A 16,818-nucleotide genomic window follows, 5' to 3' on the forward strand; every position below is an offset into this window, starting at 1 on the left:
AGGGTCTTTTGGGTCCTTGGGTCAATTAGGTCCTCGTGGATATTTGGGTCATCAGTGTTGTTTAGGTATTTTGGGTCCTCTGCATACTTCAGGTTAAGTATTTCAGAACACAATTGTGGGTGATGGCAGATCAACTGTCCAATCAATGGGAAAATAGCAGATATACATACTTAACTACATACATACATACATACATACATTCATACATAAGTTGTGTCAAAAGGGAGGATTTGATGCAGTTATGTGTTCCATTTCTCAAAGTCACAATGTTCACTAACTAACGCTCACACATATTTCTCCTTTTCAAACTGGAATACATTACTTCGTCAAACCTCCATTACATTACCTCGCTTTTGACACTCCTTCCCTGCCGAGGGCTGGGAAGAACTGACAGTGTGATGAACATCAAAGGAATAAACAAACAGGAGAGAGAGAGAGAGAGGGAGAGGGAGAGGGAGAGGGAGAGGGTGAGGGTGAGGGTGAGGGTGAGGGTGAGGGAGAGGGAGAGGGAGAGGGAGAGGGAGAGGGAGAGAGAAAAGAAAATATCTTGGAGAAGAGGTGGTACTTTATTTTAAATTGCAGTTGCAGTTGAAATCAATAACAATCAACATCAAATCAATGATGAAAATGTAGCAATGCACACTTTAAAATCAGTGATGCTCTACAAACTCCGTTAAACCCTTTTTTGGTTTGAAGAAGATGATGTAACATTTTGGTATAAAGACACAACCCTGAATGCCCTCAGCTATGGCAATGATTGCTAACACTTTGGTTGCAACACTGAATTTACCTTCTGTACTGTTGTATGCTGGTATGAAAGCAAGACAAATGAGACAAAAGCAAAGCATACTAAAATAAATAAATTTTGGTTCGTTGAATATCCAAGACAATTTATAAGTTTGAACAGATAATGAAAAGCAAATAATTGTGAGTAATCCTAAGTATGTCAGAACACATGCGAGCCATGCCGGTGAGTCTCCAGAACATTCAAGGACAAGAACTCCACGATGAATCTGAACATTTCTGACTGGGTGTGGAGCTCCCACTAAGGCCCAGGTCACGCAGATCACCACCTGCGGCCCTGAAAGAATTACATGTGCGATAAACGGCTCAGAAAAGGAGTCTGTTAGAGGCAAATGCAAATGTGAACCTGCAACAATACCGGAACATTCATAATTAGTCCTCATTATATTGTTATACCTTATTTAATGTTTATATACATGAATGATGACATAAAAAATTTTTGTGAGGTTCGGATTATGAAAAACATCAGTCACACTCTTTCTTGTTGATGATTTATTTTTCATGTAACATTCGATGAACACATCCAGAGAGTTCTTAGAGCCTGACACCCTGTGCAGTGTTCAAACTTATACTTAAATTTAAATATAATGGTGATTTTAAAAATCGCTTAAAAAAAAACATTCTGGAAGGTGAGCACCATTGAAGCAGTCATACACTGCCATTATACATCACCATTTTCACATTTGTTTTGATGTTGAAGGCTCTAATCATGGACTGTTTCGTGCTCATCAAGGCCAAGCTTTAAATAAAATAAACTGCATTGATAGAAAGGTGAAGAAAGAGAGAATAGCCTGAGAGTTTTGATCAAGTGAAAAAAAAATCTACTTTTTTAAAAAGGGAATGTCATAATTGTTTGGAAAAACCTTGAGTAGGTAAAGAGTTCCAGAGTTTAACATTGAAGGTGAAGAAACAAATATCATAATGGTCCATCCTTGAGTTGCCAATGGCAACACAATGATGATGCGATGTAACGGATTGTCGAGTATTTTGTGGTCTCGCTAATGGTGGAGGTACCCAAACAGCAAGTTCTCGGGAGCAAAAACTGAAGTAATATCTATAGAAAAGAGAAAGATAGTCAACTTGCGGAAAAATTTGAGCAGGTGGAGTTTAGAGGTCAGATTGGGAGAGTGGATAAGTCTGATTACTTTCGATTCGATTCTGTAAAGTAAGTATGTGGAGCTAGAACCTCCCCAGATGTGAAAGCAGTACTCTATACAGTGGTGTACCCAGTGCAGGTGCATTGGGTGCGTACACACCTCCCACCCACAAAAAAGGTCCACATTGTTTAGAAGCATTATTTTTAGTCACACGTCCAAAGGTGAGGTCAGGGAAGATGGAAGCCTCCCCTTGGAGCAGAAGGGTGAAAGCTCGCATGATCTTGATTTTCAGTCCAAGTACAGACACTATAAGATTAAACTCTTGATTTTACGATTTGAAGTTTGATGATTCTCATGTTTATAATTATCCTTTTGAATGACTTTTTAAAGATAGCACATCATAGTTCTTTGTCGTGGGCACCTTTGCTCGTGAGCGGATTGCGGGGTAATTCAAGGAAGACAAGTGAAGTGACATTAATATTAATTTTGTAATGTTTCTAAGTGTACTCATTGGATTCTTCACTAAATTTTCATGATGATGTCTGTCATATATCGAGGATGTTTGAATTTAAATTAATGATTTGTGACTTTGAGGGTGTATTGAGGTGAATTTAAAATGACTCGCGATTCTCAAACCCTGCTTTGTTGTGTTACACACGTTGAATTTTTTTTTCAAATTATTGCAATTTTGGCTGTCGGAATGATAAGCTCACAAATCATGTCACAAATTTGGCCAAAATGGCTTCATGTCAAAAAAATTTAAATTTGGAACCTTTGTCGCAATGTGCATACGCAATTAAATATATCATGAGAATTGCTGTTTTGCCGAATAAAGTTGTTTTTTGCTGATTTCTCACTGGACGGCTATGTATACGGCCTATGCTTACCTGCGAGATTGTATTTCCACTCTTTTGGCAGGTTTAGTCTTTCTTAGTGTTTCAGCAGGGTTCCAAGGCTGGAACTTGGAGCTCTGCTGAAAGACTAAGTGAGCAATAAGTACCTGCCTCAATGTATTTTAAAAATATAATCAGATCATCTCATTATGCTGTATACTACCTATGTTTAGCTGTGAGTTTGTAATTGAAAAATCATGCGTTTTGACCATTAAATTAGTGTCCGATACATTGTTCCTCATCCCCCCCCTCCTCCCTCACAAGATTTTGTACACACACTACTTCGATAGACTTTAATGTCAAACCTGCTTGTAACATTATAAAAAGCAAAAGTATATGTCTACACATCTGCGTATTCATATTATGTATGTTCCCTTTTCTGATATGGTGTTTCCTGTAATGTGTTGCTTGGTGAATTGAACTTACATTCGAACTTTGATCGTTATTCGAGACTTCAATCAATGAAATAGTTGTTTATATGCTGTCATGTTAATGCCATACCACCATATGTCCCAAAAAAACTCCCAAAATGAGAACCCATTAAGCTCTGTATTTTTGACACTTTCACTTTATGCAGTAAAGCAATGAGCAGTGCACAACATCCCACAAAGGGCATGATGGTGCTGCACTATCATGCTCTCAGCGGTCCAACTTTTTGAAACTTCGTTCCCCTCCCCCCATCAAAAATCATGTATACAAACCTGCTCTATAAGGACAAATTCATCCTTTATATAGATAAGTTGCTGAGCGTTTCATTTGAAGAACTTATCCCAGTTGCACCTGCTCACATGGGTGACTGCCCGATATGCATCTCTATTCAAATCACATCGAAGTTCATAGTAATAATTTTATAACATGCTGACGACATGTCACAGTAGCTTGCCTTTAATACTCAGCGCAACTTGCAGCATCCTGCTTAGAAGAGAAACGACAGTTACAGTGAGGCAGCTACAAGTCGAGGATTCCCTTATTGGGCAGGTGATGGATGTTGGTGGACCGATGAAAGCCAAACTGCTGCACAACAAGGCTGCCAATGATATTAACAAAACATTGCTTTGTTTGTGATTTGTGGCATATACAATGGGAAGGTTTCGGTAATAATACATCAGCACACCAATGGCCAATGTGACCATCAATCCAAATAGAACAAATAGCAAAAGAGTGACAACAATTGGGTCAGACAATGAAAGGAATTCTTCTGGTATTGGCACACAAGAATCGTGCTGATTGTTTGACCAAAAATAATCTGGGCAGTGATTGCAGTTGTTCGAATCTGTGGGATTGGTTAAAAGATAAATAACTCAATGAAGAATGATAAACCAAAGTTTATTTTACATGATAAAGAAGTTAATCACCATTACATTAAATGTAAACTTGTGTGACAAACTTGAGATATTTGAGTACTCTCCATCACTGCAGGGAATGCAATCAAAGCAGCAAACTGGCCCCCCTTTGAGGGCAACCTTACGCATTCCAGGGCTGCAAGGTTCACTGCACACTGATGATGGAACCTGAAATAAAATGGGTTTTTTTAATGCAGACCGAGACATAAAAAGATTGTGTCGAACATTTTAAATCACATAGGTATGAAGAAAACAATGGTCTGAAACCCGACTTTATTTCTTTGTAATTACCTCTGCCACCAAATAGGAATTGAGGTTATGTTTTCACCCATCTTTTTGTCTGTTTGTTTGTCTTTGAGCAAGATTTCTCAAAACGTTATGGAAAGATTCAGACGATATTTGGTGGACAGGTTGAGTGTGTGACGAGCATGAATTGACTTGATTTTGGTGAAGATCTGGATCCGGATATGAGAATTTTTTAAATCAAGCCTCCCCCTGTAGCATTGGGGAAGGCTTGTTGCTGTTGTAGGGTTTGCTTCCACAATTGGCACCACAATTTTTAATGTGACCACAAAGTTTTTAGAGCCCCGAGAATACTAAACTAACATTTAGAATTTCATTTTTCTTCCTGCACTCTCAGCACTAGAAATTTCAAAACTGCATCAATTTCCAAGCTGCATCTCGGAGCCAGCTGGGACTTTCGGAATGAAATTTTGCATCAATAATGTAAATGTAAAATACATGGGAATGACATAACTTTTTGGACCTTGACCTAATTTTAAGATCATTATATTTAATTTTAGTCATTTTAACGTTTTTCACCATTACTCGACTGAAGTTTGTCCAATCAGAAAGAAATTGCCCTCTTTCGATATGTTCTGGCAAGGCACATTTATGCTTCATTTGCATCTTAACCCCCCCCCCCCCACGTTAAAGGTGAAGGTCTTACTGTGATGTAACCAGGTTTGAATGTAAAATGCATAGTTATGCTCCGCCTATGTCTTTCCTCATGCATATTTGTGCTCTGCCCATGTGTTGCATCATCTGTGCTGGCAGCAGGCGAGAGCAGGTCTTTTCTGTCTGGCGGAACGTGAGGTTTTGTGGAAAAAGCATGGTTTTCACTGTCAAACTTGGAGTGTTTTAAAATAAAGAAAAAGTGATTGTAACCTCTGCAAGTGTTGGTTAAACTGCCTGGAGCATTGTTTGTGATTTGTGGCATATACATTTTTTATTCAAGAATCGGGACACGTTGGCTGTTCCAGGAAACTTACACCTGATGCAGTACTAAACCACAATTTAGGGTTTTGTTCCTATTTTTCTGCTAATGTCCAAGCAATTCTGATTTGAAAGTTTTTCATCAATAATTAGAATAAAAAGTATGTGGGGTTGACAAAATTATTTTTGTTCTTGACCTTACTTTTCAGGTACTGAACCAATTCCAGACATTTTAAATATTTTTACCAAAACTCGAAAAAAGTTTGGCCAATCGGAACTAAAGTGCCCTCTTTAGATAGTCTAGAGCAAGTCACATTTAACTGAATTTACAACATAGCACTTCGTGTTAAAGGTCAAGTTCAAATGGAAGTCTGAAATAAAACACGTTTTTTGTCATCACTCAATTTTGCCAATGCAGAATCTCAAAGACCTCCATTTGTGTGTTTGAAGAATTATTTGCTTTATCCTGTAACAATTACTTTTCAGATTTTGACTTTATAAAATGAGAAACAGCTCAAGAAACACACAATTGAAAGTGTCGTCTGCAGTGTGTGAATGCAAACCTGGTGTTGGCTTAGTGGTTGGTGGCTGGCTGAGGATTTTAGGGTCCTGAGTTCAAGCCCTTTGGCTGCTGAATTATAAACAGGTGGGGTTGACTCAGCTTATTATCCTTCTGAGGTTGGTGAAATGAGTACCAATGTATTGGTATTGGGGCACAGCATCAGTGTCATAATTGTGCCTCAACAAAGTGATGGTTACTTGGCAGCCAAGCAGCCATATGAAAAAAGAATAAAAATTTTGGAAACATTGATTTTTCGCTATCTCTTTACTCTGAACATTGCTTCGGCATTTGAGGTATTACAATGAGGTCTGAACAAATTTAAGACGTACTGGACATACTGGCCTTATAGTCATGCACACTCTGCTTATTCTATCTCTCAAACTTTCAGTCTTTTTCCATTGAGCTTCGGTGGACACAATGGTACAAGCTCAATACTGCATGGATTTGTCTGGAATTTACACACTCCTGATGCTGTCACCAATGTATTGCCTGAGCACACTACCTCAACCTGCATGCTTTTGTGCCTTCAGGGCTCTTTAAATGTTTCATTGAGACAGTACCACCACTGTCGGAGCTTTTGTTCACAAATGCCCTCAGGGCACTTTTTCCTGTGCCCACAATCCCACTCTATATGTTGCCCACACATCCAGGATACCTCGACTGTCCTGAAGTTTCATTATTCGCCACATATTAATCAAAGATAAAATCGCCATAGTTGAAATTGCTCATTTCTCCTTCAAACATGATCTTCCCAGCTAGCGCTCCCCCAGATATCCCTGTTCTCAACACCCTCACAAAAGACCTGAAAGTAAAAAAAAAATTAAAAAAATTATCACAAAGTGACTTCATAAGTAATGGATAAAATGCATTTGTTGAATACCTTGTGTTGTCCACTTTTGAGAAATGCATTCTTATTTATGGAAAGTTCTTTCCCAAGTGGTTCTGAGGAATTGAAAGAACCAACAATATTTGCTTGTAGAATTCCATCGTGATCGATCTTCCATATGATCAGTTCATACATTGCTGATGTATCTCCATTCTCATCAAAACTCATTACATCATGAAGGTTATATACAAAATTAACCTTTCTAAGGTAATACAGCAACTATGGAAGGACAAATGAGTGGAGAAAATAATAATATGATAGATAATTTAAATACTTTAGCATTTTCAAATAATTCCATCTGAAGCTCGGATCCAGCAAGCTTTTACCACAATGGAATGGAGCCACCTTGAATTGCTTCATCATTTGGTACGACATTTGAAGGTCTTCAAATCATTAGAGTACTTCTGGTTCGAGGATCGGTGCATGTGGATGGCTGATCGGTGCCTTCTCCAACCAGTTCTTCGTAGCTAAGTCCCCCAACAATTTGCATTGTGTTTTGTTGTTTACCTTTTCGCCCCTGCTGAACTTATATTAGTCAAATTATGGATTGGGTCTCGTCTGTCCGTGCATATGTATATCTCGGACATGTGGCGACCAATTTTATTCAAACTTTGCAGAAATATTACAGATGGTGGAACACATGGGCACATCACTTTGTCTCACGATTCGATCAAAGATGGTAGATTCGCAGTCATTTTAGTTGTAAAAAAAAAAAAACAACTGATGTGGAACAACATCCTCAACCATTTCTCGGACATGCATTTACCGGCGTTGTTTAAACTTGGCACACAGATAATTAATTAATGATGGATTACATCTGCATGCCATTTCTTTCAAAATCAGATTCAAGTTATACCAACTTACCTTCAGTGAGGACTCCATCTACATCTCTCTCAGATGACAAGACCAACATTTATTTGCTCATCCCAACTTTACCTTCCTCATATGTGGTGATTTTAATTGTCACCATGCTAATTGGCTGGGTGTTGGTCCCTCTCTCACCAGTCATGGCCCTTATGCAAATGATGGCTGATCCATGAATCTGACTAAATCCGTGAACTTTCCCACCCTGAAATCTCCAAGTGGCAAATCCTGCCTCCTGGATTTGGTGATGACAAATTTCCCGCATACGTATCTTGCTCATCCTCTGCCCCATTTGGCTCTTCTGGTCATGCGCTTGTGAAGGTCAACATCACTCTTGCCATTCTCAGAGAATGGCCTCAGCACTGGTGTGTCTGGCAGTTCACTCAAGCAAACTGGCAGGGACGACAAGTAGCCATCACATTTCAGGACTGATCTATATCCACCACCGCTAATATGAATTCAGCCTGGGAATTCTTCCACAGAAACCTGATATCTCTTATGAACACATTCATCTCATCTTGTCATCAATTATCTCACCAATCCTCCAGCTCTTGGTACTCTGAATCCTGCAGCGAGGATGCTGCTGTAAAATAACTTGCATTCCCTTCTGGGAAGGCAAATACAACTGAAAGTGACCTCAGATTATTCTACAAAGCCCGCAACAAGTGTATGTCCACTCTCAGGAGAGCCAGAAAACATTTGGCTAATCACAAGAATGAGCTTTCAAACTTGTCTCCCTCCTCTAAATCTTGGTGGCACCTTGTTAAGTTTGTCTCTGGAGGATGCTTCCCTTCCATCCGTTCCCCCTCTTTAAATGGCACCACAGCCGACTCTGTTCACGAGAAGGCCAGATGTCTCAATTCTGTGTTTGCGCCAAATCCTTCTGTTTCTGCGCTGACTATATAAACTGTCTGCCTTGTCATTCACAGGCAAGGTGCTGCATCAATGACTGTCATCATATAGAGCGATATTAAGCCTGGCGTCCCGTCTGCGCGCATTTACTTGTCCTTATTAAAGATCCAGCATCGACATATTTTTCAGTCTGCCAAGGACATTTTAAGTTATCTGACAAACCTGCCATGGTTCCAGTTTAGTCGTGTTCGGAAAATGTTTGTATAAGAATGATCCACCATCAGGATCACCGGTGTAAATGTCATGCAAAGCATGTGCAATGGCATATACAGCCAGATATGTTGTGTATGAGTATCTGAGCTCTGAAACATCGGCAAATTCGGTTTGAACTCCGTCCAATTGCTCTCGACCTGTACATCTTTTGATGATTTTTATTTCAACGTTCCATGTGCATTTAAAAGTCATTTCCCAAAATTCGCTTGGAGCCATATCCATTGGCTTGACTTTTAATGGTGAATTTGGTCCATCCACAGAGGTTGTGTTTCTTGGACTTGTGTCTGCATCAGCATCTGTCTGATCGAGAAATTCATGTTTGCCCTCGGCGTTTCTCCTTTGGAAATTGCTCCACCTGTGAATACATCAATTGTTTGTTGCAGTGCATATGATTTAAATGCAATTAAACCATCGCAGGAAAACTATCATATGATCCGTTGTGTATATATATATATATATATATATATATATATATATATATATATATATATATATATATATATATATATATATATACATATATTTATATAATTGCTCTGCCAATGCAATTATTTGCGCATGCCTTGTCATTTGTTTAAAAATAAAAAATAAAAACAAAATTAATTTGTTTCTTTGTTTTTCTAATTCAAACAAGCCAGTGCCTGAGCAGCAACATTTTCTTGCATTTATGATGATTACTATTATTGTTTTTACGTAACGTTTTCTTTCAAGATTGGTATTCCGAGGTCCTGGATAAAGTCATTTCGGGAAGTGTGGCATATAAATTGTCAACATTGACTTCAAAACATTTTACGCGTCACTGGCACATGGAATTGCAGAGTTTATTGTAAAAGATGAATGAAGTGGGAAACAATTAATGATAAAATAAGGTATTAGTGGTGAGAGTTGAGACTTGTGGGTATGAGAGGTGAGAAGGAAGGATAAAAGAGGAAGCTCGCTGGAATGGAAGGATTGGAAATGTATGAGGAAAGAACTTCAGGCCAATTGTTGGCCATGCAGCACTGGTCTGTTTGTGTTCCTGTCTGAATGGATGGATCATGATGCAAGTTCACCAGGTTCAAACACCATGTTTCAGATGCGTTGTCCACTGTCTATTCATGTCTTGTACTTTATGTAAAAGCACAGTTGTTACCCATGCACCCACAAAGCGAAAAGCGGGGAATCACGTCCATTCATCCATTCGTATGTCTGTCCATAAACGTCAATTTATGACCGAGGAACTACTTTTTTCAATTGAATGCTATATTTTGAGCATGAATCGGAACATCAATGGGAAGATAAGTTTGCCGTTTCACAGTACTTTAGTGTAGCTCTGAATTTGTTATGATCATGCATATGCAGAGAGAAGTGAGATAAATTTTTTTCTCTGTCTGCCTGGCAGTCAAACAAAATTGAAAATTATTCCAAACTAGAAACTTTGTGTTTTTAAGGATCTTATAAAGGACACAAAAACAGGCACAAAGAACAAATGTAACATGTTAGCTGGAGTGATGTGGTAGACGCTGTGGCAATGGCGGTAAATTCCGGAATTAATTTATTAATACGACTTTTGAAATCTTTATTTCATTGAATTATATACTTTCAATCTAATTTTATTCTTACCTGATTCAGATGAACGTAAAACTGGCTTGTTGCATCCCCTTTGTCTGTTTCTGACTTTTAATATGTTATTGAATTATATACTTCAATAGTGTAGAACACAAATCGCCTTCTTTGCACTTCCATGAATCTCCAATTTTGCAGCACTTGAACATGTTCTATAAGGTGGTGTGTAAGGGTGATGTATAAGACTGTTTCAATAGCACTAAACTTCCGGAATGTTTTATCGATCTTTAAAATCACAATTTTCTTAAAATAGAAGTATATATCTGAACACTGCACGGGGTATTATGTTCAATGAACTCTTCAGTCCACTAATGCCTTTGTCCTTCCTGTATTTGACGCATGCACAAGCTGCAACCCCCAATGAGTCTAGTTGATCACTGTTAAAATATAAATGGTATATATCTTTGATTCTATGCTGAAAGTAGTCTTTGACAAAAAGTTCTGAATGAAACATTATTAATTTTCCAACTCTGTAGGCAAAAAGAGGTTAAATATGATGGGCATGAGAAAAACTGCCAACCTGAATATATAGAAGCGAATCAACAAACAAATGAACATCTTTTTACCTCTTTATCTACTACAGTATAAACAGAAATGTTTTAAAAACCAGTTTATTTTACATTTTAACCGTCATCTCTATTTTATTCCATATTTCCTATCATGTAAGGATCATTTTACATGCCACGAGTATAATGCAGGTATCGGTGAGCATCTAAGCTTCTTCATGATAAATTGGCAGTGTTTTTAAAAAAATTTAGATAAATCAATTATATTCTGAAGATATCATCTTATATTTAAAACATTGACCTACCTGTTATCGATGAATTTTTTGATTCCTTTATTGTTGGTTGTGATGTATTCAAGTGGTTGGGGCCTTAAACTGATCAAGAATTTATACAAACCCGGTATTTCCCCCCTTCGCAATGCGAATCCGACACAACCATCAAAAATATTCTTATATTCCGGATTTTTGAGAAGCGGAGAATTGATCCATGCATCGCTTCCGATCAATATTTTTCCACTTAAGTTTCCTTGCACAAGTTGCTGAGCAAGAGGGTTGATGTCAGGTTCTCTAATAAAGAGAAGTATTACCCGTGCCCTACTTTCTTTCATCACTCTTCCTAAGGAGATATTAAAAATCCCAATTAGAAGTTGTGATTGCGTATCTCAAAAAAAGAAGACAACTTTGATGAACCAAAGAGACATTTATTCTTTCGAGAAAACGGGATTGCTCAAGAAGACAGCATTTAACCGGCCAAGATGGTCTCGACTCTCGAGGTACCCACACTGGCTTCTAGTTCTAATCTGACTTGCCTGGGTTCGATTACCAACCCAGCTATAAACTGTCACCATAAGCTATAAAACACCCGTGTTTCACAGGAAGGGTGATTCATCAATGTGTGTGCTGTCCCTCTGATAGACATTAAACGGGTGTCCCGTCTGCCAGCATTCATTGGTTGAAGACGTTAAAGATCAGACCTTGTCCTTTGTGAAGAGTCGTTGAGGTATTGCTGTCACCATGAACAAATTCCAAATTCCTCTCTTAACTAGCAGAGGGCATTGAATCAGAGGCACAGCTATGACCTCAGACGATGATGCTACCCCACAGCCTTATGCCACATGCGGAAGGAGAACAAATAAAAAAGTGGACAAGATGCATTTAAACTCGAGATATGGCATCACAGCTGCATATTATTTGTGAACTAAGCCAAATCAATACATGATATCAACACATTTTGGCAATAAAACAAAAACATTAAGGTGCCATTTTTATCGGAGAGATATGAATTACCGATGTTTAAAATGTTCTCAGCATCCCGTGACTTTTTCAAATACTCTTGGAATGCGATACAGACACCCTTTTCCTCTGATTCACTGATAAACTGTGTCACAGCACCTTTACCATACTCGTCATCTGCTGCCACTGTGCCAACATATTCCCATTGAAAAACTTCAATCAAGGCTGCGATGGCAGTTGCCTGGTAAGTATCACTGGGGTTGGTCCGTAGAAAGCATGGAAACTGTTTCTTGTCACTCAGACATTTGCACGATGCATGGTAGCTCACCTGTATTTAAGATAGGTAGATTAAATATGCAATATTGAGTCAAATCATTGCAACTCAAGAAAAATTGATTCAATATAAAATTGATTTTTCTGTTTCACATGATTTCTGCACTTACCAGGGGAATAGACAAACTGTTTAACACATGGCTCAGTGCAACGGAAATGGCTGAACTTGATGTTCCTATGACAGCATGTGGTAAACACGGTGTTTCTTTTTGGACTTCAAATCCATATTCAAAAACTTTCAGACTCCTCTCAAGAGTCTTGGACATTGAAAAGCAAGAGTCATATATGATATATCCAAGAGTTACGTTTGGAAGAAGTTTATCATTCTGATTTATTTCTCGAATAGCAAAAACCATGGTGACAGCCCATTGCAAGGTCCGTGGAGTCATGCTGCAGAACACAAAATATTTCCATCAATTATTTTAGAATCATTTATAATATAAACTACCAGTCAAAAGTTGAAGAACGCCCCCATTTTTCCAGTTTTTACTGAAATTTAAGCAGTTTAATGTTTCAATGTACTCTGAAATTAAAGCATAGAACAAATAAACAATTGCAGATAAAAAAAGCAATCATGGAATCGTTTGGTTGAACAAAATTTAATGTAAATTCTTGACTCATCAAAGGAGCCACCGTTTGCAGATATTACAGCCGAACATACTCGTGGCATTCTTTCTGTAATTGAAATCAAATATTGTTCGGAAAGTTCCTCCCAACACTGTTGCCGAAGTTCCCACAAATGTGTTGCACATGCAGGTTGCTTTGCTTTCACCATTCTGTCCAGTTCATCCCAAACCAGCTCGATGGGTTTTAAGTCTGGAGACTCTGCTGGCCATTCCATGATTTGAAGCCTACTGTCTTGTTCTTTTCTTCAAAGGTAGTTGTGACATAGCCTCAAGGTATGTTTTGGGTCGTTATGTTGCTGTAGGATGAAGTCTTGACCAACTCGGCATAGACCAGAGGGTATTGCATGGCGCTGCAAAATGCTGTGGTTGCCCTTTTTGTTCAGGTGCCAGTCACTCTGTGCAAGTCGCCGACTCTGGATCCAGCAAAAGAGCCCCAGGTCATCTCGCTACCTCCTCCATGTTTGGCAGTTGGTGTCACACACTGAGCAACCATCCTTTCACCTACTCGACGTCGTACAAAAACCCTGTGTGATGGACCGAATATTTCAAATTTTGATTCATCGGTCCATAAGACCTTCTTCCAGTTTTTAGTAGTCCACTGGCAGTGTTTCATGGCCCAGGCAAGCCTCTTTTTCATATTTTGTCATCTTGGCAATGGCTTTCTTACTGCCACTCGACCTGTCAAACATGCAGCTCCGAAGTCTTCTCTTCACAGTTGAAACTGAGACTTCCTTACTTCGACCAGTGTTAAGCTGTGCTTGAAGCTGCTGTCCTGTGAACCACATATCACACAAACTGTTGACTCTCAGAAACGTGTCTTCTGAGTGTGTTGCGGGTTTGGGTCTGCCAAACCTCTTCCTGTCAGAGTTTCTTCCAGTTTCTAAGTTCCTTTTTATGGTGTATGAAACTGTACTCACTGACAACTTGGCTCGCTTTGCAATTTCTCGAAAGGAAAGACCTACCCTTTTAAGGGTTATAATGGTCTGTCTGTCTTACTTTGTTAATTGTCTTTTCATCACCATTATGATGGCAATATACTACTTCCTGCAGTGCAATATTGTCCAAATAATGCTTCAGAGAGTGGAGCAACACAGTCTGTTCCAAAACTACTTTTATACAGAAATAGGGTTTGTAACTAATTAACAAAAGTCGGGACACCTGTAAAATTGTTTGCATCAACTGTCAAGGCTTAATTTACTTACATTGCTATAGAACAGCTGCAGTTGCTAACCCATTACTTGTTCCCTAAAAAGGGCCTTTTTAGCAACTCTGAAATGTACATTATTTTTCAGTTTTTATAACCTAAACGTTTTTTGAACCTCTGGCAGTTTACCGCTTAGCTTTGTACTATTTTCGGTGATTCACTGGACTTGAACTACTTAAACATCAGTAAAAACTGGAAAAATGAGGGTGTGCTGAAACATATGACTGGTGGTGTACATACATAAATACAATATATAAACTGCCATGTATGCATAAGTGTATATATATATATATATATATATATATATATATATATATATATATATATATATATATATATATATATATATATATATATATATATATATATGTTGTTTTCTATCTTATGTCATGGTATTTTATATCACTGATTACTCTTGCAATAAATCAGTGAGAGAGAGCCCGTGTATATATATATATATATATATATATATATATATATATATATATATATATATATATATATATATATATATATATATATATATATATATATATATATATATATGCAAAAGATTGGGACGGTTGGGATTACACATTCATATAGAAGAAGGCACAACTTCTTTTCATCCTGATATTTCAATTGAATGCATACCTCCACCATGCGTTCTACTGATAGCTCTGTTGTGCCTGATGAAGCTGGCTGTAAAGAAGGCTGAACGTCACCTGAGACTGGGTCTGCTCTCACCTTTTTTGCTCAAATTAGTGTCGTCGATGTAGTTTTTTTACTTTTGTTTGGAAGCACCTTCTTCTATATCTATGTATCTGTATATATATATATATATATATATATATATATATATATATATATATATATATATATATATATATATATATATATATATATATATATATGTTGTTTTCTATCTTATGTCATGGTATTTTATATCACTGATTACTCTTGCAATAAATCAGTGAGAGAGAGCCCGTATATGTATGTATATATATATATATATATATATATATATATATATATATATATATATATATATATATATATATATATATATATATATATATAGATATATATATACACACCACAGAGTCTCATACCACAGAGCCACCACGAACCCTAACAGCTTCAATGTCAATGGCATAGTTATGCTACAGAGCTAGAAATCCCAGGAAACAAACACAACACCACCACCAAACTCTGAAAAGGAAAACGGTATCTGCCAAAAAACAAAGAAATTAAATGGCAGGAAGTCAAAGTTGTATCAGTCTTTTTGAAACACCCTGTATATGTATTAGTGGGGTATGCTTACACATTGGGTAATATTGTGTAAGCATGCAAACCATGCCTCCCCATTTTCTTAAATCACTCACCTGCATTTGACTTTTCATTTATTTTTTTCATTTTTTTTTCGTATATTTTAATTTACGGATACTTTCCAACGGTTCTATGATTTTTTTTCCTGGTGTATCAGCTTCGATGTCAATCATCACGTAAAATTTCAGCTTTCTTCGTCACCCAGAATGTACCAAACTTTAATATTAATCAGTGAGTCAGTCAGTGAGTCAGTGGTTCGAATGAGCTTTATATATTAGATTATATGCATGATGGTGTAAAAGTGTTCTCATCTGAACCCCGAGCTGATGATGCAGAAAACAGAAGTTGAAATTTTCCACATACGATAAGGATTTGTCCATTGTGTTCTCATGTCCTTGTAATTAATGGAAAAGTACAAGAATGTCTATCAAGGACTGTATCCTGTATGTACTACACGCACAAACTACTCCAATAAATTTAGAAAAAAATAATAATAAAGGCCAAATTGACTGAATTTTAGAAACACCTCAGGTATTTAATCAATGTTAGGAAACAGTTCAAATTCATCTAAAATACTGGATTTCATCAACGAAAAGTTGATAAAAGTGTGGTGTGGAGGGAACCATCCTGTACTAAACCATCAGCGTTCATCAATCACAGGAAATGAGATGCTGCTGACGCTTCAAGCATAAGCCTTTCATCAGAGGTAAAGAGGAAACTGGTTCTCCAACATACATCACACCTGTGCTACAATGTTGAGAATTGTTAAAGGATTAAGCACCAATTGGCAATGTTTTAGAACATATACTTATTTCAAAAGATCTTACACAGCGCAAGCAGGAATTTGTGGACGAACTTGAAATGAGTCTTGCTGTGTCACAATGGAATAGTGAACAGGAAATATTCCACCCATTATAATATCTCCATTTCCTGACAAACTATAAATATTATTCCCGGCCAAAGGTTTGCATGAACCATCACATAAAACGATGCTCATAAGGAAAATCAGAAGCAAAACCAACATGACTGTGTAAATCACACGACATTCAATTTTTTTAGAATTTCCACTTTTATACAAACCTTGTCCTTGTTCTATGTCGCTGCTATTAGTATAAACACGTAATTATGGCTATAATAAAGGCGATAATGATAGCTTTTGCAAAATGTGAAATAAACAGCTTATTTAAATTACAATTCAGTGTGAATTACACTTAC

General features: G+C 37.5%; 1 protein-coding gene across 1 annotated transcript in view; it reads right to left on the bottom strand.

Annotated features, from left to right (window-relative positions):
- Nucleotides 1–560: 560 nt before the first annotated feature.
- The window catches only part of LOC147035760 (extracellular calcium-sensing receptor-like), a 22,935-nt gene continuing 6,677 nt past the window's right edge, over nt 561–16,818 (bottom strand). The window contains exons 4-8 of the mRNA XM_085869360.1: nt 12,576–12,855; nt 12,115–12,460; nt 8,739–8,926; nt 4,182–4,365; nt 561–1,150 (exon numbers count right to left, since the gene is read on the bottom strand). Of these exons, the coding sequence (XP_085725486.1) occupies nt 651–1,150; nt 4,182–4,365; nt 8,739–8,926; nt 12,115–12,460; nt 12,576–12,855 (1,498 nt within the window). The 3' untranslated portion in view covers nt 561–650. The remainder of the gene's footprint in view (nt 1,151–4,181; nt 4,366–8,738; nt 8,927–12,114; nt 12,461–12,575; nt 12,856–16,818) is intronic.

The sequence above is a fragment of the Eptatretus burgeri genome, chromosome 1, assembly GCF_056783735.1.
Source record: "Eptatretus burgeri isolate ZD-2024b chromosome 1, Ebu_testis_v1, whole genome shotgun sequence".
NCBI lineage: Eukaryota > Metazoa > Chordata > Myxini > Myxiniformes > Myxinidae > Eptatretus > Eptatretus burgeri.